General features: G+C 42.4%; 6 protein-coding genes across 10 annotated transcripts; 5 read left to right on the forward strand and 1 right to left on the reverse strand.

Annotated features, from left to right (window-relative positions):
* The first annotated feature begins 3,145 nt into the window (after positions 1-3,145).
* LOC115736879 (29 kDa ribonucleoprotein A, chloroplastic) lies at positions 3,146-5,906 on the forward strand. 2 transcript variants are annotated; one of them, XM_030668747.2, is made up of 4 exons: positions 3,160-3,650; positions 3,774-3,872; positions 4,299-4,592; positions 5,428-5,906. In XM_030668747.2, exons 1-4 carry the CDS (start codon positions 3,282-3,284, stop codon positions 5,536-5,538), a joined length of 873 nt encoding a protein of 290 aa, XP_030524607.1. In that variant the 5' UTR covers positions 3,160-3,281; the 3' UTR covers positions 5,539-5,906. The 2 variants fall into 2 exon arrangements, with proteins under 2 accessions (XP_048141772.1, XP_030524607.1); XM_048285815.1 differs by lacking the exon at positions 3,774-3,872 and having other exon boundaries at positions 3,146-3,650.
* A 2,011-nt stretch (positions 5,907-7,917) lies between these two features.
* LOC115737106 (RING-H2 finger protein ATL51-like) lies at positions 7,918-9,764 on the forward strand. Of its 2 annotated transcripts, none has more exons than XM_030669082.2 (2): positions 7,918-8,196; positions 8,276-9,764. In XM_030669082.2, the coding sequence occupies exon 2, from the start codon at positions 8,383-8,385 to the stop codon at positions 9,493-9,495; it is 1,113 nt and encodes a 370-aa protein (XP_030524942.1). In that variant the 5' UTR covers positions 7,918-8,196; positions 8,276-8,382; the 3' UTR covers positions 9,496-9,764. The 2 variants fall into 2 exon arrangements, with proteins under 2 accessions (XP_030524942.1, XP_030524941.1); XM_030669081.2 differs by having other exon boundaries at positions 8,329-9,764.
* A 180-nt stretch (positions 9,765-9,944) lies between these two features.
* Positions 9,945-11,419, reverse strand: LOC115737108 (RING-H2 finger protein ATL29-like). The gene has a single exon (XM_030669083.2). The coding sequence runs from the start codon at positions 11,303-11,305 to the stop codon at positions 10,445-10,447; it is 861 nt and encodes a 286-aa protein (XP_030524943.1). The 5' UTR covers positions 11,306-11,419; the 3' UTR covers positions 9,945-10,444.
* Positions 11,420-12,498: 1,079 nt separating this feature from the next.
* LOC115737100 lies at positions 12,499-15,793 on the forward strand. 2 transcript variants are annotated; one of them, XM_048285615.1, is made up of 5 exons: positions 12,499-12,690; positions 13,069-13,373; positions 13,906-14,044; positions 15,040-15,125; positions 15,253-15,793. In XM_048285615.1, the coding sequence occupies exons 2-5, from the start codon at positions 13,092-13,094 to the stop codon at positions 15,379-15,381; spliced, it is 636 nt and encodes a 211-aa protein (XP_048141572.1). In that variant the 5' UTR covers positions 12,499-12,690; positions 13,069-13,091; the 3' UTR covers positions 15,382-15,793. The 2 variants fall into 2 exon arrangements, with proteins under 2 accessions (XP_048141572.1, XP_030524937.1); XM_030669077.2 differs by having other exon boundaries at positions 12,500-12,690; positions 13,028-13,373.
* A 2,626-nt stretch (positions 15,794-18,419) lies between these two features.
* On the forward strand, positions 18,420-19,974 carry LOC115737007. The gene is made up of 3 exons (XM_030668950.2): positions 18,420-19,094; positions 19,221-19,393; positions 19,509-19,974. Exons 1-3 carry the CDS (start codon positions 18,522-18,524, stop codon positions 19,618-19,620), a joined length of 858 nt encoding a protein of 285 aa, XP_030524810.1. The 5' UTR covers positions 18,420-18,521; the 3' UTR covers positions 19,621-19,974.
* A 2,579-nt stretch (positions 19,975-22,553) lies between these two features.
* On the forward strand, positions 22,554-26,011 carry LOC115737040 (RNA-binding protein 34). 2 transcript variants are annotated; one of them, XM_030668992.2, is made up of 7 exons: positions 22,554-23,477; positions 23,565-23,623; positions 24,049-24,118; positions 24,304-24,429; positions 24,534-24,662; positions 25,387-25,873; positions 25,916-26,011. In XM_030668992.2, exons 1-6 carry the CDS (start codon positions 22,692-22,694, stop codon positions 25,867-25,869), a joined length of 1,653 nt encoding a protein of 550 aa, XP_030524852.1. In that variant the 5' UTR covers positions 22,554-22,691; the 3' UTR covers positions 25,870-25,873; positions 25,916-26,011. The 2 variants fall into 2 exon arrangements, with proteins under 2 accessions (XP_030524852.1, XP_030524851.1); XM_030668991.2 differs by lacking the exon at positions 25,916-26,011 and having other exon boundaries at positions 25,387-25,877.
* Positions 26,012-26,563: the final 552 nt, after the last annotated feature.

The raw sequence follows: 26,563 nt of genomic DNA on the forward strand, positions 1-26,563 counted from the left end.
TTATGATTATATATAGGAATTTTTTTATAAAAAAAAAGTATATTCGGTCCGCTCCGGTCCGATTCCTTGTTCGATTGGTCTATTATGCTTAGCCCTTGTTGGAGGAGGAAGAAAGGGAAGAAAAAAAGAAGAAAGAAAAAAAATATTATTAAAAGTTATCTACGTTAGTGTCGGTCACATCATATTAGCTTTTTTTTTTTTTATTAAAATTGATCGGATGGATTGAATTGACACAAATGCAAAAAGTTTAGGACTGAATTGGCAAAAAAAAGGGAGGGTTTAAGACTAAATTGACACAATCACAATACATTTATGACTTTTTTGGTTATTATTCCAATTTTGGGAAGATGTATGCCGAAGTTGGAGCCCGAGGATTCGCGACAAATCGTTTTCTCGTGACGTGACCGGGATGTTATACATATGACCCGTGTAGTGGTACTCCTTCTTTGACATTGAACAGCAAGCCAATAGGAGTTGTTATTAATTGACTAGTCTAGAAGAGCAATGAGATGAATTTTAATACCCAGATGTTGCTTGCATTAGTTGGTCTCACCCAACAATTTGTTCCTTCATGAATGTTTTTGGGGCCCGTCGGTTGAACGACTTGGTCCGAAGCGCAAAGCCCGTCGGTCCCCTCTGAAAAATAATTCCGAACAAGGTCCAAAAAGTCAAGTCCAAAACTCTCCGGAAAAAGTCAAAACCAATGAATCGATGTAGGACGGTTGATGCCACATTGTGAATACCCACATGATTGGAACCTAAGAGGCATGTAACCAAGATTATGATCGCAAAAATGGAAAATGACGGAAATGGTCCTTGAACTTTGCCCCGATGTGCATTGCAGTCCTTGGATTTATAACTTGTTTGATTTTATCCACGAGCTTTTGATCTGTTCAATGCGGTTCTTGAACTTTTGGTATGTGTTCAATTTAGTTCCCGATCTTGAATTGATGGAAGGATAATACTGAACATGTTCATATGGTTCAGATATTACACTAAATATATACTGAAAGTCTATGGAACAAATTAAACAAATTAAAAGTTTCCATCATTTTTAGCCTTATTCATACCAGCAAAGATGGCCTTGGACCACTTGCACAATCAATGAATGCAAATGTAAGGGGCAGTTATGCAGTAGAAGGACATGAACAAATGGGACTTTCGGGGATTTTGCGTGTTATGCTTAACCAGAAAACAAAAGCGCTTGCTCGGACAAACCGAAAGGCAAAAAACGAGGAGCTCCGCGTCGATATATTCTTCGGAAGCTGCGATGGACAAAATCGATTGACGAATCCGATATGATCCACCGCGATCTTTAGAACGACGGTTCTGTTTTTTGAGCCGTGATTAGGTCGTTTACGGTAAGGCGAGTTGTAACCTAAGGGCGTGTCGACACGGGTGATTAAGTTGGGAGTCGGCATCAGTCATGCCTGTATTGATCCGGCAGACGTACTTCGAGCTTATCGATCCTGTGAGGCGCATCGATCCAGCAGTCAATTTCCAGCCTCCGCATGCTGTTGACGACGACGATTGAAGAGCAACTTGGTTCAGTACGCAATCAATTCTGGTACATCATGGACTGTCGAGTCCTTCGCGTAAGAAAAGACATTTTGACATGCTAAGCACGGAATTCGAACTGAAGACCTCGGCCCGAGAGAATTTATTGCTCCCGCCAACTCTGAATATGATTTGGCGGGTCTGTCTTGTAGTTGACAGTCCCCCAGATCATCATGGATCTTCTCTAGTCCTTCCCATATTACACTTAGCCTGTGTTTGTTTCGCGATAAATTTACTATCGAAAAAATATCTTCCTCATTTTTCGGACCTTTGGATCGGTTAGAAGGACGAGTCGCTGAAAATTCTTTTCACAATCGATGAAAAGAATCCATGATTAAACTTAGAATTTGAAGTTAATTTCCAAATTACTAGTAAACCCCAACGGTTTGGATAGAGACCTCGGCGGCCGACCCAATTCCTAGTCCTCGATGCCTGAACGTAGGACATCGGTTGTTCTCAAGACACTTTCTCAAATGCGTGCCTTGTAATTTTCTCGGGATTATTACAAAAAAGTATGACCTCCATATTAGTTACAAAATGTTGGAATGTACGTGTGAATTGTGTTAGAGAAGTCTCTCGTTGGAGAATTAATGTGGTGTGGATCAGCTAATATATCTAAGTTAGCACATAACTCATTAACTTAAGTTTTTGGGTGAATGTGGATCCAACTGGATATATTGACGGGGCTTGGACTTGGGCTCTTTTTTAGCAATTTTTCCTGATGAAGATATCGAACTTCTGCTGTGCGAACACAAAATGCTGTCATATCCTGTTTTCGCCCCCTTTTGTTTCTTTAGCTTGCGTGCTCTTTCTACTTCCACAACTTGAGGATTTTCTCATTATGGGCCTCAAGAAACATCACTCATGTTGGGTTTTAGCCCATGTTAAAGGGAGTTTCAATGGGCTTTTTGCACTTGTTTACGGTCCAAATTCAAGGTGCTCTTTTCAAAAATTGGATTCGGCCCAAAATCACTGACTCTGAATTTGTGCATTTTGTGTTCTCTAAGCAGAAGCCATTAGACAGCCTCGTACTGTTGAATGTTGATAAAAATACTAAATGCCATTATTCTTCTCACACGCACGGGTCATTTAGGTGATGGTTTTACGTAAATTTACGTTGGTATTAACATATTCATTTATTCAAAGTACCAAAAAAAGTACAATTCTGCTAGATTTAGAGCTTTCACATACTAAGGATCCTAAACAGAGGTACCAGAGATTTCTCAATTATTTCAAAATATACGGACGATCATACCACTTATCTTTTTTTATGTGCAATCATAACCTTAAATGGTCTTGCAGTTAAATTCAAGAATGGAAATTTTGATATGACGATTGATTGTCGACCTGTCATCTTACATGTCACGATCTCGATTGGGTCTCTTTCTCTCTCTCCCCAGACCCAATTGCCAAAAGAGAAATTATTGAGAGGCCTGATTCCACAAGTTATAATGTTTCCCGTACCTCCAATGTAATACTTTCCGTTTAAGATCCGTCCCGACTTAAAAGACGGATTCGGGTCATACCACACGTGCGTTCAATCGGATTCGGATCGGAGCGACAGTCTGAAATGGGGCCCGCCAACAGGACGGATCCACGGCGTTCCGACCCGCAGAAATAAACCAGTGAACGAATCGACTCGCCGCCGACGATGACTCGGCTTTCACCCGCAAATATCTCTCAGCCCACTTCTTATCCTCTTTCTTCTCTCGAAACCGTTGGCAATGGCGACCCTCGAAACCGCGCTCTCCATCTTCTCGGGACCATCATCTCCTCTCCACTCTCGCTCCCCTGCACCCACCAAACCACCGACCTCCCTCAAGCTTCAGTTTTCTCCCGCGACTTCACCTTCACCCTCGTCGAGTTCGCCTTGTGCTCGGCTTCTTCACGTACCTCACGACAAGCGAACCGGTAAACCATGCCTCGACCTGTGCTTCGCGGTCCAAGAAATAACCGCGGAGACCGAGGCCGACGAGAATACCCGGGAGCAGAACATAAAGAAGAAGCTTTACGTGGTCAATTTGCCCTGGTCTCTCTCCGTCGACGACATCAAGAAACTGTTTGGCCAGTGTGGCACTGCCAAAGACGTCGAGGTTTTTGCCTCTTTTTTTTTTTTTTTCCTTTTCATTTCGCTGTCATCTCTTTCTTTTTGTGGACTTTGTCCTTGTTTTTCTTCTTTCAGTTTGAAACTGAACTGTAGTAGGTCTGCGTTACAGATTATAAAGCAGAAGGATGGGAAAAGCAGAGGCTATGCTTTTGTGACAATGTCTTCAGGGGAAGAAGCTCAGGCTGTCGTTGACAAATTCGATTCATTTGTGAGTTGTTGCGACATTTTTGGTCTTTAACTTGACCATGTTGCGATTCCTCTCATTTTTTAGGCTTCTCTTTGTATATGCTCTCATACTCCTCTTAGTAATTTTGTCTGTGAAATCCGAGAAATGGCTTTGAATTGAGAAGATCAATGCGTGGTTGCGGAGTTTCCTTGAAGACAATGGATGCGGATCATGTTTTTTCTACAATGTGCAATAGTCTTGTTGTGTTGAGGTGACCCAGTCATCATTATGAGCTTGTTTTCAGTTATAATTTGCACTACTTGTGTTGTGTTCAACTATAATTTGCGCTGATCTTAAAGTCAGATGGTTGCAAACTGATTAGTCACCTCGTGAAAAAAAGTTGCCTCCTTTTAAATTTAGTTTCGCACACCGTAAGTTTACTTCCTTATATTGGATGTATTGATACAGGAAGTCTCTGGGAGGATTATCAGAGTAGAGTTTGCAAAGAGATTTAGGAGACCTCCTCCTCCACCTCCCCCTTCCGCTCCCCCCGCTAAGGAGACTCGTCACAAGCTTTATGTGTCTAATCTAGCTTGGAAAGTTAGATCGACCCATCTTCGAGAATTTTTTTCAGAGAACTTTAAACCTGTGTCGAGTAGAGTGGTTTTCGAAAGCCCTTCCGGTAGATCTGCCGGGTACGGATTTGTGTCGTTTGCCACGAGGGAGGAAGCGGAGGCAGCAATTTCTGCATTGGATGGAAAGGTAATGCCTGAGCAAAACTATATGAATAGTTTCAATAGTCACTTATGGTTTGCTAATTGTTGTCTGTGCGTGAATTGTGCATTACATTACAGCATCAACTGGTTCACTTGGGCATGATATTCATTGGAGCTACTTCATAGCAATCATTGTTCCATGACTTGTCATTTAAGTGCATTCTGTAAGTAACTAATTAGATATATGTAACTGCCTTGCTGGTAAATTATCTACTCATGACCAGAAACATATTCTCCTCAAATTTGTGCGTCAACTTGGCCTGAAATGGAATATCAAGTAAATATACAGAGTTATCATAGGAAAGTAGAGTAGACATTTAAGTGCATTCTTTCCTGAGGACATTACCTGCTCTATTACATGTGAAAACAACTCATAAGCGTACCACGAGGTTTATAATCATTTTTTTGTGTTCGTAATTAAGGCCAGTGAACTGTGGATGATAGAAGTGTCTTAATATTGGACTCTGGATGATTTTTAAAATTGAAGAGTATTTAACTGAGTAACTGAAAGACAAGTGTATCTGGATTTTGTGTCCTTCCAGTCTTGATGGAGATAGAAAATAGAAAAATGAGCCATTTTTTGTCTCTTCTGCATATTTTGTTTTATGAACTCTTTGTATGATAGATCACGCCTGTTGCTTTAGCCATTGTCCTGCCAGATTAGCTCGGTGCTTGCTCATATAGTCATAGGCCTCTGAACAAGTGAATAGTATGTAAAGATTCTGGTGTACATAGACGATGGTATTCAGCTTACTTAGTAATGTTAGCTGTTTTCTGTTCTTTTGATTGGGACTCACGATATGAATTGATTCCTCTGGCAGGAATTGATGGGTCGTCCACTTCGTCTAAAATTTAGCGAAAGGAATCCTGCCGAATCTGAAAGTGGAAATGAAGGGGAGGGAACTTCCGAGGGTCAGCCTGACAACTCATGACCTGCTTTGCGGATCTGAAGTTCAAAAATCAAGAGTATTAACGTGCAAGCATCGTTTTATTTACATCTCTTGCGAAAACAGCACAGAATTTCCTTGCTTTGTGCGTTTTATAGACTCATCATTTTTTGTATGGAAATGTTGCTTAGAGAAGTTGTGATTCTTTATATATGTATGTTCCGCTTACTTTAACAACTTAAGCTGGGATCAGGGCAGTGCAACTTGCCCTAGTTTAGAGTGAACTCGTCTGTAAATCACATGAATTTTGGTTCTTAGATGTAAGGATACCCCGTATGCCGAAACCTGGCTATCTTTTTAGTCAGATTGTAGATTTGTCCGCAATTTTAACATTCTAATGGAATCATCTTTGCTTGTATGTTTTAAACTTGCAACGATTACTTGCGTGCAACTTATTTTCCTTCAGAAAAATTAAGAAATTCCTCTAGGAAAATTTTGTTGGGCAAATTTGTCTCAATTCTCCGGCAATCGCATCAAAGAATCAATGTTCATTTCGGATTACAAGAATAAGATTACATTGCCACTGAAATAGACAATTATGTGGGGCAGAAGTTGAATGGTTGAATTGCAGTACTTATTTGGCATCTGTTTAGGTTTTTTTTTTTTTTTTATAACCGAGGTTTCTCACGTGCAATGGACTATTCCTCAAGGTGGTGGGAGTTTTTGCCAATATCACTAGGTAAGTCTCCCAAGACGTGGTCGTTGGGAGTCGAACCTAGAACCTCAACATTTTAACTATCTAAGGCCTAGGCGTTTCACCAACTTGTCCGACGCCTCATTGGCAGCATCTGTTCAAGTTCATCAATTGTCTTGTACTATTAATGGTTTTAGTTGTTTGGTGAACACTGGTTTCTTGTTGCCATATGTTAATTTCATTGTGTGTGGAGAGACTTGAATTCACATATACAGATATGTTGGTTTGCTTTTAGGTTGTGAACTGAGGATGTATCTCTTATGTCATGGTCGCAATCGCAGCAAACCATATTGTCACCACTTGATCAATACACAGATGTCTTCTTCTTTCACCGCTCCTTGTGGATGCGAAAAATTGTGCACTGGTCTTATTCGTTCCGGAAAATAGAAAAAGCATTGAGAACTTTCGAATCCTTGATGGAGCGTGGAGCTATGAAAATCCATAGGCATCAGGGAATCAAAGTGAATGTTCACTTCTTGATATTTTTCCTCTGAGCAGGAGCTTCTGTCAGGCATTGGGATTTGAATGTACTTCTGCAAAAGGGTGAGCATAGTTGCTCTGCTTCTCAATCTTCAACTAGGATTCCCAGGAGGCAAATAAAAAGAGCACAATTTTTAAGGGTTTTCCATTTCTTGGAGAACCGAAAAAGTAATGTGGTGACTGCACCCATGACTTTAGCAAGCTTGCTGTTGACTGATTATTGAAGAGTGTTTTTTCCCTTTATTTGACACGCCACTTTGATTTGCTCTGACCAAAACTTTTTCTTTGCTTGCCAATACGTTGTCTGCCCTCTGGTGATTTTTCTTGCTAAAAAGGCTCTAGGTGGCCTTAATAGTCAAGAAATGTTCTGCCTTTTTTCCTGTGGCTTTTGTCAATTTCAAGTTTGATATTTGTCTGCAAATTGAGCTAACCTGGCTTCAACAAATTGCTTAGACCTGGTCTCAAAAGCCGAATCTTGGAGTTAGGGAATGAGGTTATCAATCATTAGGATAAGCCTTGTTGCCTTTCGCAAGTTTGTGTAAGAATACCGGCGTATTGGAGCCGGTTATATTCGATCGTCATCGTTCGGTGCAATGCGAGCCCAATACATCTAACAACTTCGAATATGACGAGTCTCATGTGAGGTCATACAATGTCATTGCTCGGACAGGACATTCATGCGACATTGCTCCCATTGTAAATCTTTGTGCTTCTCCCAGACCGAACATCCTTTGTCTTAAGCGAACGAAGCCACACCCTTAAATGCACAGAGACAGGAGATGGAACCTCTTAAGATCAGAGTAGTTCTATATTCATTTCCAGAGAGCCTTGAGCAAGAATCCCGATGCTTGCTTGCACTCACCTTTCGGCTGGTACAACTAACTTGACGACCCTACTTAATACTTATCAACCAGAGCAAGATTGTCAATCATGGTACACGTTTAAGCCTTATCTCTATCAATCGATGCTGGGAGTTAAATTTCATAATCACATACAAGGTTTCAGCTGGCTTCGGACAAGCACATACGAAAAGCATTGATTGCTTCAATAAAAACCTTAAAACCATCAACCGCTTTCAGTCAACCAAAAACCAAATATGCTCAGGAAGAAAAGACAAAAAAACAAAAGAAAATAAAAGCTCAAGCAGAAGGGACTTGAGGTTGAACAAGAAAAGAAAAAGCATCAATGGAGTGAACCCTCACCATGTTTTTCACTGCTTTCCACGCCTCTCCCTATTTGTCTCCTTTTTCAACACCACCTTCTAACTTTTTTTTTTTGGCTGTCTCTGCGGACAAAGTTTCGTTCCTCCACATATAATCTTGCCCTGTACTTGCCCATTCTTGCCTGCCTTAGCCTACACAGCTTCTGTCATAAGCCAAATCAGGAATTTTGTGTTTTTGCAGCTTCTGTCCGGTTTCTGATCAAGAACCCACCATCAGAAAGCCTTCCAATCCACACCCACTTCTCAGGTAAGCTTTTCTCCATCAACTTTTATCTTCAAATCCCATTTTGAATGTCAAGTGTGAAGAACGTTTCTTGAATTTGCAGTGCCCTCAACGTGCAGAAGCTCTCCTGATGTTCCCAAGTCTTCATTTTTTCAGGATTAGAAGCGTCATCTAGAGTTGAGACATATATCAGAATCTCTTTAGCTTCTTATGGGGTCTGTGGGAAACCCGAAAACTTGGGTACCATTCACATACACAAACACAAACACAAGAGACTGTTCACAGGGGTTTTGCAGCTTATACTGTCCACAGTGGTGTTATATGGTCCTCCCGCCGCCACCACCGCCGCTCGATTTCTCGGGTGGAAGCTCCGGTCTTAGACTCTCCCCTCTTGTGATTGCGGTAATAGGCATCTTCGCGAGCGCTTTCCTGCTCGTGAGTTACTATGCCTTGATTTCGAAGTACTGTGGCAACACTGAGAATAGGAGGAGAGAGGACCAAGAGCCCAATGCACAGTTGGAAGATGATCACGACCCCGCGGTCCATGAGCCGTGGCAGATTGAGACAATTGGATTGGACGAAGCGGTGATCAAGTCGATCACGGTGTGCAAGTACAGGAAAGGTGTTGGGTTGATCGAAGGGACTTGCTCGGTTTGTCTCAGCGAGTTTGACGAGGACGAAAGCGTAAGGCTTCTGCCCAAATGCACACACGCTTTTCACATCCCGTGTATCGATACATGGCTCAAATCCCACTCTTCTTGCCCCCTGTGTCGTTCTGACATTGTTTTTGTCAGTGCTTCACCGTTTCAATTACCTTCTTTGGCAGCTGAAAGTTATCTGGGTGACGGTAACCGTTCTTCGGCGGGAAGCCAACAGGTAAATGAAAGTTCAGCTGACGCACAAAATTCAGGAAGGCTTGAAAAGGAAGAGGAAATAGTGAGCGCAAATCCTGCAACTCGTAAGAGACCCTTTCGAGTTTTTAGTGACCTGGGGTGCTGGGAGAACAGGCACACTGTAATTGAGATAGGTGATGAAGGTGTCCGACGTATGACTAGATCTGTTTCGATGGATCATTCATGTCAGACACAGGTCACGATTGCTGATGTGATTCATCACCCAGAAGAAGAAGGCCTTCCTGTTGAAAAATTCTTCAGCGAGGCAGGATCATCGGAGCCTTCATTAGGAGAGTTAAGCAGGTCTGGCCGAACTAGAAAGCTTTTGGATTGTCTGATAGGTCCGGCGTCAATGAAAAGATCGTTTTCAAGCGGGAGATTGCTGCTGAGCAGGCAAGGAAATGTAAAATCTGCAACCATTCCTAATTGACCATCATCTTAAGACAGAGTCTACGTAAGTCGTCGATTAGGTCTGTGCTGCCCAAAGTAAAATTTCAATGGTCATGACATTGTGTTAATTCATTTCACCTGGTCAAGCATAAGTTTGGAGATCTGACTGAAGAAAGAAATTTTGAGGGAGAGAGGATGTGCCTCTATAAGAAACCTACTTTGATGCTCTATTTATTTTACTCCCTATCATGATCTTTCAGGTGATTCGCATTTTCTAGTACCTGGATTAGTCGGCAGATGCACACGATATCTTGATGACGAACTGCATTGGATAACTTAAATTCGGCCGACTTTGTTGATGAACCAATGTACTTATACAGATTAGAGATTCATGATCATTTCATTGTTTAGTTTTTGAGAGAGGAAGGTTTAAGTCATCTTTCTGTAGCCATTGCAACAGTTCTTATCATTCTTTTGCCGAGAAAGAGACAGGCGGCGCCGCAAAAAACCCTAGACATTCAGATAATTCAACTTCCATACGATAGAGATAAGCAGCAACAGTACATGCACATGTACAGGCACAGAATCCTAGTCTTGTGAATTCTTCCTAGGATAAACTGTCTGTATGTTTTCCTTTTCCCATATCAATCTGATGAACTGTCAAGCAAGAACTATCGTACAGAGCACAAACCCATGTGTTGCCAATATTTTCCCCATTAACGAGCTTTGGGTCAGGATCAGACATTGCCACTGCTTCATCCGAGGCTAAACTCTTGAAAAGCTTCTCCAACCCAATGAAGAAGCTCTTCAGGATGATCTACTGCTATGTGTTTCCGTTTCGCAACATTTATCTGTAGTTCTGTACTATCTTCCTATTCCTAATCAAAACAGGCAAGATGCTTGAGAAATCCGTGTCACTCGGCCTTCAATAATTCCACTAGGGAAATGAGGCAGGAAAAAACACTCTATGATTGGAAACCAAAAACTTTTCATTCTTGCTGCTGGTGCATCAAGTGGCCCGGCACGTGATCAGATCCACCATTGCTCATCATGTCTTCGTGATCGGAGAATTCCCCGAAAGTTATGCAGCTTCCGGTGTGTCCCCTGCTAATGTGGACCTTCACGTGGTCCTGCAACTTCAACATGTACTTGTCCTCGTCTACTTTTTTCCTACCTATCGAATGCCCGGTCGAGTGGGACCGCAGGAACTTCTCCGTCCTGCAATGGTCTTGTCCTGTAAGGACGACCGGATCGATACTCCCTCCTCTGCATTCCTCGTCCCCGCCTTCCTTAATATCGATGCTGACCGCGCCCTGGAAAGAAGCCTCCTCATTTTCGTGGATGCTTCCCATGGTACTTTCGCGAGGAAGCGAGACCACAGGACGCATTTCCGACAACTTGCTCAGGGGCAAGTCAAGGTTCCCCCGGCAGACGGGACACGTCTTGTGGGAGGTGAGCCAAAGATCGATGCACTCTTGATGAAACACGTGGTAGCAAACCGTGAGGAGGCGGAGGACGCTGTCGTCCTCGAACTCGGCCAGACAAATGGCGCACTCCAAGCCGTACTTCTCCTTCCGGAAGTCCTTGATGGTGGAGTACACCAAGGTGGGGAAGGCCTGAACGAGGGACGGGTCGAGGCCGTCGCCGGCCCTGGCCGTGCCGCCGCCCATCTGGTTGGCGGAGGGGCTCTGCCTCAGGTTCCAGGGGCTGAGCAAGTTCTCGAAGAAGCACCTGCAGAAGAAGATGGAGAAGAAGCCGACGAAGAAGAAGACGAGGAGGACGACGGTGAGGATGATGGTGACGGGAGGGGATGCGTAGGAGGTCTCTAGGGAAGGGGGCGAACCCGACATTGCCAGGAAGGGCGGTGTTCGGCCGGAGATGGGTTGGTTCCGGCCTCGGCTCTTCGCATGGGACGAGAGAGGACGAGAAGGAAGAGAGGAGGGAAGGGGGTCGTCCGTTCGGCGAGTTTTCTACACTTCGCCGACTGTTGTGGGGCAGCTGTTTAAGGCGGGGAAGTTAGGACGAGAGAAAAGAGGGAGAGAAGAGAGAGATTGGATTTGCTTAATTTGGTGGAGTTGACGTGGTGGAGGTTGGTTTGATGTCCATGGCAGAGAATGATCATAGCAATTGAGCGAGTCCGCTGGTGAAAAGTTTTGGTTCTCTTTTTTGTGGAGTGCCTGCCAAGATTTACTAAGCCACAACCGATGCGTCTCGTGTTGGTATCGAATCAACCCCCTCACTTAAGACTAAGTTCGCGACGGACCGACGGACGGACGATTCTCGTGCCCCCGCACGGCGCTGGCACCGTAGCACGAGCCAAATTGATCGACAGATCGATCGAATCGGACATGGTCGTGGGGGCAGGCGATGGGATGTTTGTCATTTGAACAATCATTCTAAAAAAGCCATCGTGATCTTGTTAGAAAATCTCGATTTGTGTGTTTGGCCATAATGTCCCGCGACGTCATTCTCCTTGAGGGAGAGAAAAAAAGGGGGTTCATTGAAAAAAACAAAAAGAGAAACGAGAAACCAACCGGCTCGGCTTGATGAATTCCGATCGTCGAGTATAATTTGGACTCTAGAATTGAGAAACTTTAGTCCACACGCGATTTTTCCATCGATTGTGCACATAAGAGATGGTCCGTCGAATAATCATATTAATTCTCATTGTGTTCTCTTAGATTATTTATTAAAAAGATAATCGAGTTCATTTGAAACGAGTAGCTTTCATAAGAAAAGAAAAAAAAGAAGTAAATGCACTGGTAGTCCTAAAATTTATTATGAAAGTATAAATGAGTCTTAAAACTTTCAATAAAACTTAATTAAGTCCTAAAATTTATCACGAAAGTGCAATCGAGTTCTAAAATTTTCAAAAAATGTAATCGGTAGAAGGAATTGATTGGATTAATATGATAAGTTTTAGGGCTTGATTATATTTTTTGAAAATTTTAGGATTTAATTATATATATGGATAAGTTTTAGGACTTTTGAGAGTGAGGAGAAGGCCCGTTAAGCCTACAATTAGAATAGTAGAAGCAGCCCGGCCCCGGCCTCAAGTCTTCTTCCTCTGATCCTCTCGAGTCTGAAGTTCACGCATCTCCTCCGGCGAAAATCCTTCGCTCCCTCCCCACTTCGACCATCCTACCTCCGATCGGCGTCATTTCCAGTGCCTTCTCCTCCGTTACTGCGCTTCCGGGTCTGCGATTCAAGTTGCGCATCATTGTAGTCGATCCAGGTAATCATCCTAGGCTCGAATGACGTTCAGTTAGTCATTTATCAAACCCCGCAGGAGTTCTCATGTCATCTTGTTCAATCGCTCTTCTGTTTCTCTCTGGTTGAGAGTGCTTTGACGTTCGATTGTTCTTGGTTTGCCTTGGAACTTGTTGGTTTGCCTCTGCTAGCATCTACATGACCATGTCACGTCATATTGTCCGCCGATTCATTGAATGATCTGTCTACTGAACCTCTCGAATTTCGCGTTCGCCACCTGTTCGATGACTTGCCTCAGAGACATTATTGTTTATTTGAGAGTTGTGTAGTGTTATATCTTCATTACTGCCTGATATTTTCAGCTGGTGACATAGCTGCTGATCCACCTTGGTCCGGTTCACAGCGATCCACCCTCAATCCAAAACCATGACCGCCATGTCCTCCGCTGTCGACCCGCCAAACCTACCTCCGGGGCTGATCATCTCAGCCACCGAACACATCCGCCGGTTCCTCTTGTCAGCGTCCCAAGAACTGAACCTCTCGGAACAGCTCCGGAACCTGGCCTCTGATCTCTCTTCACAAGCCAGTTGCCCTTACAAGTCGCTCCGGGAAATCTGGATCGCGTCTCGCCCCGAGACCCGACCCACTTGGGCCTGCCTGCTCTCCGGTTCCCACTTCATCTTCACTAGCCCCAAGCCCAGAGAGAAGGTACTAATTCCTGATTTGATTGCTGTTGATACGTGTGAGATGATGTGGAAATTGATGGTGCTAGGCTTTTCGCATGTTCAGGAGTGCGAATTACTGTGAAGAAAGCTTGCATTTTGCTTGTGGTTTACTATCTTGGTGTTAGAATTTTGATCAAAATTAGCTGCTTAATTTGGGTGATTGTGTGAAGAGGTTGATCTTTCTTGTGATTGCGATTGCATGCTAGGAGATCCAAAAAGAGTGATTGGGTGAAGAATTGGGGGTGAAATTGGTAGTTGCAATTAAGCTTTAGCTGGTTGATGGCTCTATATAGCGTACAGGATATTAATTGCAACCTTGATTAGATACTATTTAAAGATATCTGTGATTGCTGATGCCGATAAAACCTGATATAGGAGAATCTTGAGGAACTCTAGCATTTTTTGCTGGTTTATTAAGTGGATGTTGGCACTTAATTAAGGTTTAGCTGATAAATTGCCTTGTTTGATAGGGCATAGCTTGCTTTGTGATGATCTGTTTTTTGGTTGAATTATAGAGTGAAGAGTTGAAGGTGAGATTGAGGAAGCTTTCCGAGATGGCAGAAAAGAAAGCGTACGAGGAGCTCGTGAAAGACATTACCCCCAGGAAAGACACCAATGAGCCCTTCTCTTCCTACAAAGATCAACTCGGGTTTGGTAATGATCATCTCTGCATCTCTATTTGAATGAATGGGGTCGGGGAAGAGGGATAGTAGATTAATCCTCAAACTCAAATATACGGTGCTGTTTAGTTCGGTGATGTAGGAAATATAGCTACCCCATCTCACTTGCTTCCTGTTAACTATGCTTGTTCTCTTTTCTGTATGACATTTCTTGATTGGTAGCGACGTGTCTTTTCAATTCCTTCCTAGTAAGGAATGTGCCTGGGTGTTGTGTGTTTATTGTTAGAAAATCCAATCCAAAAATTTGAGCTTATAGGTGGAGAGAGACCACATGATTATAAAGAGCATTTAGGATTGTCGAGCAAATATGCGGTGCTGTTTAGTTCGGTGATGTAGGAAATATAGCTACCCCATCTCACTTGCTTCCTGTTAACTATGCTTATTCTCTTTTCTGTATGACATTTCTTGATTGGTAGCAATGTGTCTTTTCAATTCCTTTCTAGTAAGGAATGTGCCTGGGTGTTGTGTGTTTATTGTAGAAGGTTTAATCCAAAAGCTTGAGCTTATAGGTGGAAAGAGACCACATGAATATAAAGAGCATTTAGGATTGTCAAGCAATGTAGGACATACTTCAACTCCCCCTCTCACGTGCAAGCTAGATTACGAGCGGCGCGTGGAATTTTGACTACGCACATTCACTTGGAATTTTGACCACGCACATTCACCGAAGGGATAAATTTGCTTTGATACTATGTTAGAAAGTCCAATTCAAAAGCTTAAGCTTATAGGTAGAGGGAGCCACATGAATATAAAGAGCATTTAGAACCCGTTGTCTAGCAATGTGAGACATACTTCAACATTTATCCTTATGACCCGGTAATGCCACTTGGTGGGGTGCCAATATATTCACAAGGAATACGGTTATTTGTTCCTGTGCACGTGCGTCATGGTTTGTATAGTTTGTTTCCACACATCTGCATCACAATACTTACATAACTTTCCGAAACATGGTAATTTGTCTCTGCGCAGGCTTACATGTCGTGGTTACAATGTTTACTGGATATTTGCTTGGATATGCTGCATTCAGAGCGTTATTCAGCCACAGCCCTGTAATGGTATCTTAAAAACGACTCTCATGGATTCTTATGCATCCTAGTTCTCAGTTTGCCTTGTCACTGTCTTTTCTCTAGAATGCAATTTCTTCCTTTCTTACCCTACTTACGATGGACTTGTAATGTGCAGAATGCTGCTGGTGGAATTCTTGGATTGGTCTGTGCAATGCTCTTGGAGACCCTTCTTTTCATAATTAGGACTTCAAATCAGGACTTGAGACCTCACTCTTCTGCTTCAAGGACCAAAAAGAATGAATAAGATTTGCTCTGTCTAGCCAAAGAAGTTACCCATCTAATTGGTTCCTCTTGCTGATGTTTGTCTTGTTGAGGCGAAGCAAGTGCTCCTACCAGTAGGGGTCCATATGGCTCCTCATGTGCAACTACACTGAGAGCCTGGTGGATCACGTCTTCGTGATTCAAGTGCTCTGTGGCACGTACAAAACTCGGTCCTTGGTTGAAGGTTCATCTTTGCTTCTCAAGTTTCCAAATCATCTAAAAGCTGCCGGCTCATGCTTCCTTGTACTGTAGTCAAATTCCATGGTAAAGGTTGCCCAGTAGTCTATCTTCAAATTAACTAGGAACTAGATGCAACTGTTGTTAGTTTCTGAATGCTGTATGACCCACTTTATAAACATTTGGCCCTCGTACTTGCAGTGAATTCTTTTATTTTACTCTTGTCTATGCTAATGATCACGCCTCCTTCGCCGCGATCCATTCATCTCTGGAAAGAAGTGGGGGATCTTTCTATGAACAATGACGTGAAGCGCGGGCTCTAATAGGACAAAATTAGGAGATTTGCTTGATAAGGAAGAATGGATTATATTAATTGTTTTTTGTGTATTACGACAAGACAGGTACGATATAAGATTGTTTCTCTCTCTCGGTCTGTGACTAGCAAAGTAAAGCTAAGGCCTTGGCATGCTTCGTGTTGGGATAATACCAAAAACTTAAACTATAATTAAGGCTGGATGAGGTTTATCCATCCTATGGTAGCGCAAGCACAAGCCTTCTTTTGACGCGTGGCGTAGCATGACAAGCCATTTTTACAAGAATATTAAACTAAAACTAAAGAAATTTCTTGTGTTGCGAGACATTATTGCAATTTGATTTACGAGTTCACTTATTTCGTGCAAATAACGAATTATCCACTTCGAAACCACAATGAGTTGAAGTTTCCAAATCAGTGTTACTTAGTTGCTCGCCAATTAAGCATCAAGAGATCTGTCCATGAGAAACGACTCTTAAGTTGTGTTTGGTCCGGTTTTGGAAATGAGTTTTTGTGAAGGCTAAAAGTCTAAAGCCCTTGGGGAAAGTTTAAATTACATTCGGTAAAAACTTATTTATAAAGCAACTTTAGGTTAAATAGTATTTGGCAATCTTCTTCTTGCAAAGGGCTTTGGTTGTAATTTTTTAGATTTCTTTATTGAAAAATCTGAAACTTTTTGTCAGCAGCGAATGGCTTAAACTATCACAAGCCTCATCTGTCACATGCGGCCATCGTCTAAGGTCACCCGACCTTGGGCAACCCTCACGACCTAGACGAAGGCCTCCTAAGGTCACGCGACCTTGGGCAACCCTTGCTGAGGTCACGACCCTAGTGAGGGCATGCCGGGTCGCGACCTCCATGAGGGTTGCACAACCTCGCCGGCGCCTCTTCAACCTCTCATTAGGTCCATGATGGTCGAATCCGGCCTCGTCGACCACCTTGTGTAGAGAAGCTCGAATATAATGGCACAGGCAAAATCGGAAAATGAAAACAATCTAGTGAGGTAGTTTTGGAAGGAAAAAAAATCATTTAACCCTAGAAACCACCTTCGACAAATGCTGAAAGCCAAAATTGATCGCTTCTGGCATTTCTAGCTTTGCCAAGGCCAGCATTTAGCTAAATACTAAATCAAAAGCTAAACTAAACACCTCATTTTTCTCCTTTGAAAAAGTCTAATCAAACGTAGCCTCAGAATAGTAATTGCATTCAAAAGAAAAAATTGCAGCTGTTGAATACGATGCACTTATTGAATATCGACTTGTACCTCATCGCATTGATCGAATTTGAACTCGTCTTGATGTCCTTAGCATTACTCAAAGTCCTTTTTTATTCTATTGGGGAGTCTTCATTGTTGAGGGCCAAGTACTAGTCACTTGACCTTTAGATGGGGAAAAGTGTCAAAACAGTTCTAAACCTATTACGTTAGTGTCAATTCAATCATAAATCTTTTCTATTTGTGCCAATTCATCTTAAACATTTTTGTACGAAAATCGATGACATGAATATCGGTTGTCCTACGTGGAATGGCCGATAGTTGACATGGATATTTTCTAATATTATTTTAAAATTTTAAAATATCTTATATAATTTTATTAAAAACTATTGAAACAATATTAAAAAATGTCAACGTCAACGCCGCCTATGCCACATAGGACAATCGACGTCCACGCCAACGATTTAGGGTCAAAATTGACCGGATTGACTCAATTTGTACAAATGAAAAAAGTCTTATGACTAAATTGATATCGATACAAAATGTTTGGGACTCAACCGACACTAATGTAAAAAGGTTTAGGATTGAATTGACGCCAACGCAATAGGTTTATAACTTTTTGGATACTTTTCCCCCTTTAGATGCTATCACTCATGATAGGGAGAAAAAGAACCTTCCCATTCGTGAACTCGATCCGAATATCACCACATCCGTTATGTCAATTCGTTTCGTTTCAACTCAATATGGTCGCGTAAAACAAACAATTTAAAAATTATCTTTTAAAAATAATTGCCTATATTTTAAAAAAATAATAAATTAATGAAAAATATCTCCATCTTCACCAATATAATATATATAACTGTTTTGATATTTTTAAACAAACATTTGCTAAAATTCGATCATACGTAATATTCATGTCCCCGCATTGCCCGAAACAAGGTAGGATTCTAGGAAATGACGCTTTTTTTCTGGTGGGGGATGCATGCACTGAAGAAGAGGGAAAAAGAGGAGCACACGTGAAATCACGTGTCGAGCATTGACGTGGAGTCCGGACATTGGAAGCTCCTCACGTCGCATCACATTCCCCCGCCATCCCACTCAACACGTGTCCAACTCTCGTTCGACCAGCTCCCACTCCTCCTCATTAAATTTAACGAGCCCCACCAGCCGCCGACTGCCCATGCCCGAGAGAGACCCATGCCTTAGCGCCTCGGCCAAGTCCCTCACGTGCACCCTCGCACGTGTCGCCATCTCCTTCCCCGTCCAAGTCAACCCAGTCACCCCATCGCACGGCTCTCAGCCACCTTTATGTACGCGGCCCCACCCCGAGCCCCATCTCCTCTTCCCCACGCGGATTCAAAAGCCTCGTCTCAGTCAAAAGCTCTCCAGAAGATCACACTCCAGAGTAGAGAACGAAGCCATGGAAGCTGCACTGTTGAGGACCGGCTCCATCACGTACCCGGCGGCTATAGTCACGAGCTCGCCGACCCTCGCCTTGCTCCGCCAAGACTCGCTCGCCGGTGGGATCTTCTCCGGCGACAAGATCGCCCCCGGCTCGCCGAGGTTCTCGCTCCACCTGGAGATGAACCGCCGGAGGGACTCCCCGGAAGGGGTTCGAATCCGCCGCGCTCTGTCCGAGAGCGACGTGATCGGACCGCAGAGCAGGCTGAGCGGCGGTGGATCTCTCTCCTTTCCGGCGAGGATTCCGGAGGAGGAATGCGGATCGTTGACTCTCGGAGGTGCCGATCGCGTGGGACGCTCCGGAGTGTGGCCGGGGATCGGGATTCCGCTGGAGGAGCCGGGGGTCCGCGGCGGCCAGATCGGAGCGGGGGGCGACTTCGGCGGCGACGGCTGCGATCGCTCCGGCAGCAACGGCGGTTATGGCGGTGGATACGGCGACCGGCGGAGGATCGGCGATTACTACCAGGAGATGCTGAAGTCGAGCCCCGGAGATTGTTTGTTGCTGAGGAACTATGGCAAGTACTTGCACGAGGTACTTGAGAACTGCAAAATCTCGCCGATTCGCATTTCCCGCTGGCGCCTTTCGAGCTCCATCCTGAAAATCTAACCATCGCTAATCATTCTCTCTCCGTTCTTTCTTCTTCTTTCCTGTTAAAAGGTGGAGGGAGACGCAGCGAGAGCCGAGGAGTATTATGGGAGAGCGATACTCGCGAGTCCTGGAGACGGAGACGTGCTGTCGCTGTACGGGAAGTTGATCTGGGAGACGCAGAGAGACGAAGACAGAGCAAAATCTTACTTCGACCAAGCTGTTCTCGCATCACCAGACGACAGGTACTCCTACGGACAAATCTCGAATCTTTCTTCCTGCTTTCGTGATGGTGAATCGTCCAGCGACGTTTAGCTATCTGACTTTGGTTGGCGCGCGGGCGCTTGGGTGATTTTGCAGCACGGTGCTTGGGTCGTACGCGCGATTTTTGTGGGAATCAGAGGAGGAGGAAGACGACGGAGACGATGCGGAGGAGGCTGTGAAGTCGCCGGCAGCGGCGGCGGCTTTTTAGCGCGAATCCCTGAGCCAGACGACCGATGTTTTCCCATTTCCGGATTTTGGAAAAAGACAAGCCGGATTCGACATCGATTGCAGAGCGAGAATTCGTCCCATGAATGGTAGACCCGAGATTTTGCAGAATTTAATCTTCCATAATAAAAATAATATTAGCTGACAAGAATAATTGTAAAGGTCGATGGCGATCTTGATCTGTAAATCGTGTGACTACGATCTCCAGTTTGTAGCCTGCACAGCAAAAAACATAATCGCTGCCGTCGTCTGTGGTTTGTGCCTTGTCTGACGGTGGTTTCATGTCCTCAAATGTAAAATTTCCCAACTAATAATAGAGCTTGCTCAAATTTAATTACGACGACCAGAAATGAAACAGGCTTTTTGCTCAGTTGTCCTCAATTTAGGACTTTGTTAACATAATAGTCTCGGTGATTGTGATAATAAGAATATGTTGCTAATCGCAAATTCTTAAAAGCGTGAGCTTCATAATAATTTTTAATTATTTTTTGTGATCCAAATTAGATTGTTAGCGTAATAGTTATTCAGAGACTGTTATATAATTAATTCTCTATAAATTATTTCGAGTGCACGTTGCTTTATCTTAATTGATCTAGGGTGAGTTAAAACCTACCCATATTTTGGCACGTGGTGAAACTACGATACAATATATGGATTGTAAGTGAACTTTTTCACTAATTTTTTATGGGTCGGATGGTTCATAGGTTTTCTGAATTTTTCATTGCAGGTTTGAATGCATTACAAAAATAAAGCCCATTTGAAGCTCCGTTCGTTTCGTTGAAAATGAGATTATGTTTTTTTGGAAAAATGACAATATTTTTTGGAGTTCAGCGTAAATCTAAAAATGAACTGGAAAATATTTCCAGTGGCACATCATGACAAGTGGGATTTGATTTTCCTCCATGCACTCTTTTAATAATTTTTATTTTTCTCTTTTTTATTTTATTTTTTTAATAAAAAATCAAAAAAATATTTTTTTTTCTTTTCCCTTGTTCGGTCGAGACTCCCCGGCATCTCTTTCTTGTTGGTTGCCATGGTCGTTGGCAACAAGCAAGCGTGGAAGGAAAGAAGAGCGAAAATAAATTGAAAAAATAAAGAAAAGAGAAAAAAATAAAATAGTAATAATAATAATTTTGAACGTACAAAATAAAAAATGAACGTAAAGGAGTGGAGGAAGGAAAGAAGAGCGAAATTTTTTTCCTCTTCTTAAAAAGGGAATCACTTTCCCTGCTTTTGAGGTGCATGGTTGAAAAATATTTTTCTTGAATCATTTATTTTCCGTGAATTGAACGCTCGAAAAATCCAAAAAATATTTTCATGGAAGTTACTTTTCGCAAAATGAACGAAGCCCGAATTTGGGGTAAAGTGGGTCCGAGATAGACCCATTTCAGTAAAAAGAGTGAAACCAATGAGCCATTTGTTTCGCGTAAAATGGATCATTTGAAAAATATTTTTTTTAAAGAGGATTGATTGTATCGCTTACAAAAATTAATGAATGAAAAATATTATTGTGGTCAACAAAATTATTTAGACATAAATTGTTGTTGCTAATGAAAATATTTTTCGGCGGTCAATTATTTCAAGCGATGCAAGTGATCATTTTGAGAAAAAATAATTTTTAAATCATTCATTTTACGCTAGATAGACGGAGTGGGGGGCTGGCTAATCTAGAATTAAGAGGTGTGAAAAAGAAAGGAAGAAGGCCTTGAGCGAAAACAAAGGAAGAAGACAACACCGGGGTGAACTTAATCATGAGAGGATGTGGGGCTGGCTAATTTATGGCATGCTTCGTCGACATTACTGCCCTGATTTTTCTGATGTATCTTAAGAAATTGGTTTAAAACGATAAACTGGCGAGCTTAAAAGACAACAACGTTATGAAAATCAGACTGCTTCTGGCTTGCAACGTTAAATTTTCCTTTGAGAATAATTCTTTTTGTTTTCCAAAATATAAAGCAAATGCAATTTGATCAACTAAGAAAATTTCATTGGATTTAGTCTTACAAAACTCAACATAAACACATGCCAATTGATTCGACCGAAGGAGTTGAGACGGGTTTAATTTAGCGGGCACGGGCCTTAATGAGTCGGATTGAATACAAGTCAATACAAATATACATAGGTTTATATGGGTTAAATGGGATCCATCCGGTTTTTTGCCCCGAACCAAACTTGACCTAATTCACCGATATTGTTATCTCTATTTATCACGTATATTTTTTAAACCCAAGTGATGGTATAGAGTCACGTATTAACCAGAGAAGCTATTACATTGCAAGATAGCAATTCGTATGTTTATAAGTTACTAAATTACTTAACAATTCCCCTTCATAACCCCGACCTCCAAACCTGTCCTAGCACGTGTTTTGGGCCCAGGTTGCTAACATTGTGGTGCCCAAAATTAGATTAATATGCATTAAATGGAACAATTTGGGTCATACCATTCTCGAACCGACCCAATCCAACAAATTGGTTTGACATGCCTAAACGTGGATCGATGCTTTCATGTGATGGTCACATCTCAAACTGAGCTTAATGTCAACGAGTTAAAACTATATGTTTTTTCTTGTTATATATAGCATTGCTTTATCTTCAAGTAATGGAAAACGGTAACCATTAAAAAACGACTCGGGAGATAAACATCGGATTGCACATGACCTTGTCGGCCAAAGAAAATGTTTCTTGTACACGTTTTGCTAATCAAGGCACGTAATTGGTTGGCTTAGGCTAACCATTAGAATTCGGAACTCCATGGCATTAGTTGGAACAAGACAAGTCAGCTACAAAAAACGATGTAAGTTGTTGCCAAGTCGAGAATTAGACTTGGGCTTGGCCCTTGGGCCGGCCCATTTGATCGCAATTGTCTTGAAATTTAAACAAAATATAAAAAAAAATACTTTTTTCTTCGCCAAAACAGTCTTCAACTTTATCAAATTTCCAATTTCTACCCCCATCGTTCTCCCTCCAAATCGCCCCTCTAGGGTTACCGAAGGTCCCGTTCTGGCGTCTGAGACGCAGCACATTCTGTCTGATTCCGACGCCGGTTCGAGAGCAATGGGGAAGAAGAAGCCCAAAGAACCGGAAAACCCTCTCCAGGAAGACACCGTCTCAGCTCCATCGGACGTTTTCAAATCCATATTCGGAGAAATTCCCGAGCAAAACCTCGCCGGTTCCATCTTCTCCGACAGCAACCCCTTCAAGAGGAAGCACCGGGAACTAGCGCAGGCTTTTGGCGCTTCTGTTGACGGTGATGAAGATGGTGAGCCTGCGAGTGTCGAAAAGAAGAAGAAGAAGAAGAGAAAGGTAGACGAAGAGCAAGAGCAAGAACCCCGGAAGAGTTCGTCTGAGAACAAGAAACAGAAAGAATCGGAGAAGGAATCCAGGAAGTCCAAGAAAGGAGCTTCTGAGGTGGGTTCTGGTTCAGATGTCGATTCCGAGACGGAGAAATCGAAGAAGCTGAAATTGAGCAGTCAAGCTGGTGGCTTCGCGAATGAAGATGGGAAAGGGGATAAATCGAAATTGAAGGAAAAGGAGAAGGGGAAAAAGAGGAAGAGAGATGAGCTTGAGAGGGTTTATGAGTCTAAGAAGTATGGGGAAGCAGAAGAGGAAGAAGCAAATGGTCAAGTGGGAGAGAAACTTGTGGGGAAGAAGAGGAAGAAAGTGGATGACCCGGCCGATGCGATGGCTTCAAAAGAAGGCTACGACGATGAGAGCAAGCTGTTGCGAACTGTATTTGTTGGGAATTTGCCTCTGAAAATAAAAAAGAAGGCTTTGGTGAAGGAGTTTAGCAAGTTTGGAGAGGTAGAATCGGCGAGGATTCGGTCCGTTCCGATCCTGGATGTGAGTATGCTCTTGTGGATACCTTATGCTTAATATGTTGCTTAGATTGTTCTTCTTTGCCTGATGATACTGTTCTATGTTTTTCAGACCAAAATACCGAGGAAGGGAGCTATATTGAAGAAGAAGATCAATGATGCCATTGACTGGTACTATATCATCATGAATATCTGCGTGTTTTTTTGTTTGCCTTTTCTTCTGTCCGTGAGTATACTATAATCGTTTTAAAGTGTGATATGATGCATAACTCATGGACTCCTCAACTTAATTTTCTGTTGGGTTACAGTTTATTTTGTCATTTGATCTCATCTGTCGTTTCTTTGATGATAAAATGGCATTTTAGAAATTCATTTATCTTGTTCTCAATGACAAATCACCCTCTGCCTTTCTCACTTATATCTATACTCTACATTGCTGATGTGGGGAGTTGGATGCCTCTTCTAGATGTCTTATTGTTCTAGATGTTGTATACTTGAAGTTGCTGCTAGTCCCTCATCAAATGGACGTCTTCTGTTTAATTTGTTGCATCGTTCTGTGAACTTTCTAAATTTATTGCAATGTACTTTTATTGCAGTGTTAATGCTTACGTTGTTTTCAAGAAAGAAGAGTCGGCTCTTGCGTCTTTGGCCCATAATATGGCGGAGGTAAGTTTACCGTCAACACCGTGTGTGTGTGTCTCTGTGTGTGTGGAGAGAGAGAGAGAGAGAGAGAGAGAGAGATGAAATCGATTGATCTTCAACATGACTGAGGTCAAAGGGTTAACTTGTTGGGGGAATCTTGTTACATACCTGAAAAAGAGACTCTGCTTACATCTTTGAAATTATTGTAGGTTGGAGGGAACCACATCCGAGTTGACAGAGCCTGTCCTCCTCGCAAGAAATTGAAGGGAGGCACTTCTCCAGTTTATGACAACAAGAGGGCAGTTTTTGTGGGTAATCTCCCATTTGATGTAAAGGTAATGATCTCATGCTTATGCCTGAATGTCGGAAGGTTCACCAATAGTGGTCGCTATACCTGTTTTTCTGTAGATACATGAATGTGTTTTCCTATTTTCTGCAGGATGAAGAAATCTATCGGTTGTTTTCGAACATCAACAATCTGGGGTCCTGCATTGAAGCTGTTCGGGTTATCAGAGATCCTCATACGAGTGTGGGGAAGGGTATTGCTTATGTCCTGTTTAAGACGAGGGTAAGTTTCTTGTGTCGTTCCTTTTTGGCTGATATTGTCTCCCAATATTGTCTATTATCAAATAGCTAGCTATTATCTGAGAAAATGGGGCCCCATTTTTTATCTCTTGTAGTTTTCCTCTCTACATCAAATGCATTGTGGTTTTCTTTTTCTTTTTGATTCTTTTTTAGCATGTTGTGTGGTTCTTTGCTTGAAATGTTCTGTGGTTAGATTGATGATGCTAATTGTGTCCAATGACTATCTTATAGTGGTTTTTTTCCTGAAGAATGTTCCCTCTTTTCAGTGTCAACTTGTTTATTCTACGGTGTCCTGAAGTCTGGATAACATACAAATTGTTGATAGCATACTGCTACATCATCATTGATTTGGCTGGCTATAAAGCTAGTAGAAATACCGTATTGCATTGTCAATCATTAGTGTGCAGTATGCTAGATTTAACAAGGTTAGGGGCCCCTAAGTTAGCGTGCAGTATGCTAGATTTAACAAGGTTAGGTGCCCCTAAGAGGGTGTACTGAGCCGACCCATATCTCCGTGCAAATACCAAGCAAATGGTCTTTTGTGCGTTGAATTAGTGGAAACCATCTTATTGAGTTTGGATGCTGGAGAATGGAGACTAGAAACCCGAATAGCATTTTGAAGATGGAAAAGCCGCTAAATTCCTCCCAAATCTCTGGTCATCTTTGTAGTACTTGCCACTCATCTAAAGTTTGTTTCTGGCTTGTAGGATTCTGCAAATCTGGTTGCTAAGAAACGAAATATGAAGCTTCGAGATCGAGAATTAAGACTTTCTCATGTCAAGCCGAATTTGAGCCCGTCTAAGAGAATTGACCATTCACCCGCAGCAGATGCAAATCACCCTGCAAAGAAGCTTGCTGTCGATTCGAGTACTCCAAACGGAGTTAACAGAGCGAATACGAAATTTTCAACCTCTTACCAGGGATTGCAGGCAAGCAAAGGGACCCCCCTGAAGAAATTTAAGTCCAAAGGAATAGGAACAGTGATTCCCAAGAAGGAGAGCATGAAGAAGGAACCGGTCGCGGAAGGAAGGTGGAAGAAAAGACCGGCAGTGGCTGCGAGGAAGGCGAGGCAAAACCTAAGGAAGGAAATTGGTTCTTCTGACCAAACTGCTAGGAAACGGAAGATGGAGAGCAGGACTCCCGAGATCTCGCACCAGAAGAACAAGAAGAAATTCAAGAAGTCGCACTAAATTACTCCTCCAAAAAATTTAGTTATACTGGCTTGTTGAGCCCGGTATTTGGGAACTAATGCTATCGTTACAAAAACAAAAAAAAAAAAAAAAAAAAAAACAAAAAGCAAAAAGTGTACCTTTCTCAGCTGAAAGACAGTTTTGTCAGTTTGTATTCTTTCTTTCATTGGCAAAATTATATACAGTAGGGAAGCACGGTCATTTGGCTGGACGCCTCTTCCAGTTTGTTTTGCTGAACAAAGATCATTAGCATTTGCTGCATTGTTGACAGGAAAATTAGAGGCGGATTATCGAACGAAATTAAGTTCCTTTTGTTTCACGGAAAATGTCACGTTTCTGGAAAATATTCTTCAAAGTCATTTTTTCAGGAAAATGACTATTTTTAAGGTGTTTGGCTGAAACCTAATAAAGATAAGGCAAATATTTTTCAAGAGAATAACATTAGTTATATTCATGCCTATGAATTTACATGTCCAGTCATATCAATTCTTTACAAAAACGAAGAAAGACGTTAGTATGCTCATTCGCTTGCTCAATTTAACATCACGTCGCCCATAATTCATGATAGAAACCATCCATTATTCTTCATGAACTGTCTCTCTTGACAGAATTTAATCACTACGTAGCTTATGATACACATGCCAATTTCCTTCTCTGCTCCAATTCATTGGTAGGAGTTCTGTGCATCGGGGGG

Source organism: Rhodamnia argentea, chromosome 9, assembly GCF_020921035.1.
Source record: "Rhodamnia argentea isolate NSW1041297 chromosome 9, ASM2092103v1, whole genome shotgun sequence".
NCBI lineage: Eukaryota > Viridiplantae > Streptophyta > Magnoliopsida > Myrtales > Myrtaceae > Rhodamnia > Rhodamnia argentea.

Excerpts from the sequence above, each read along its gene's own strand:
- LOC115737100 (XM_048285615.1), top strand. The coding sequence starts at position 13,092 with ATGACCGCCATGTCCTCCGCTGTCGACCCGCCAAACCTACCTCCGGGG. Across the intron at positions 14,045-15,039 it reads CAAAGATCAACTCGGGTTTG|GCTTACATGTCGTGGTTACA; the intron begins GTAATGATCATC and ends GTCTCTGCGCAG. Across the intron at positions 15,126-15,252 it reads TCAGCCACAGCCCTGTAATG|AATGCTGCTGGTGGAATTCT; the intron begins GTATCTTAAAAA and ends TGTAATGTGCAG.
- LOC115737007 (XM_030668950.2), top strand. The coding sequence starts at position 18,522 with ATGGAAGCTGCACTGTTGAGGACCGGCTCCATCACGTACCCGGCGGCT. Across the intron at positions 19,095-19,220 it reads ATGGCAAGTACTTGCACGAG|GTGGAGGGAGACGCAGCGAG; the intron begins GTACTTGAGAAC and ends TCCTGTTAAAAG. Across the intron at positions 19,394-19,508 it reads CTCGCATCACCAGACGACAG|CACGGTGCTTGGGTCGTACG; the intron begins GTACTCCTACGG and ends GTGATTTTGCAG.
- LOC115737040 (XM_030668992.2), top strand. The coding sequence starts at position 22,692 with ATGGGGAAGAAGAAGCCCAAAGAACCGGAAAACCCTCTCCAGGAAGAC. Across the intron at positions 24,119-24,303 it reads TGGCCCATAATATGGCGGAG|GTTGGAGGGAACCACATCCG; the intron begins GTAAGTTTACCG and ends AAATTATTGTAG. Across the intron at positions 24,663-25,386 it reads ATGTCCTGTTTAAGACGAGG|GATTCTGCAAATCTGGTTGC; the intron begins GTAAGTTTCTTG and ends TCTGGCTTGTAG.
- LOC115737106 (XM_030669082.2), top strand. The coding sequence starts at position 8,383 with ATGGGGTCTGTGGGAAACCCGAAAACTTGGGTACCATTCACATACACA.
- LOC115736879 (XM_030668747.2), top strand. The coding sequence starts at position 3,282 with ATGGCGACCCTCGAAACCGCGCTCTCCATCTTCTCGGGACCATCATCT. Across the intron at positions 3,651-3,773 it reads GCACTGCCAAAGACGTCGAG|ATTATAAAGCAGAAGGATGG; the intron begins GTTTTTGCCTCT and ends TCTGCGTTACAG. Across the intron at positions 4,593-5,427 it reads TTTCTGCATTGGATGGAAAG|GAATTGATGGGTCGTCCACT; the intron begins GTAATGCCTGAG and ends TTCCTCTGGCAG.
- LOC115737108 (XM_030669083.2), bottom strand. The coding sequence starts at position 11,305 with ATGTCGGGTTCGCCCCCTTCCCTAGAGACCTCCTACGCATCCCCTCCC.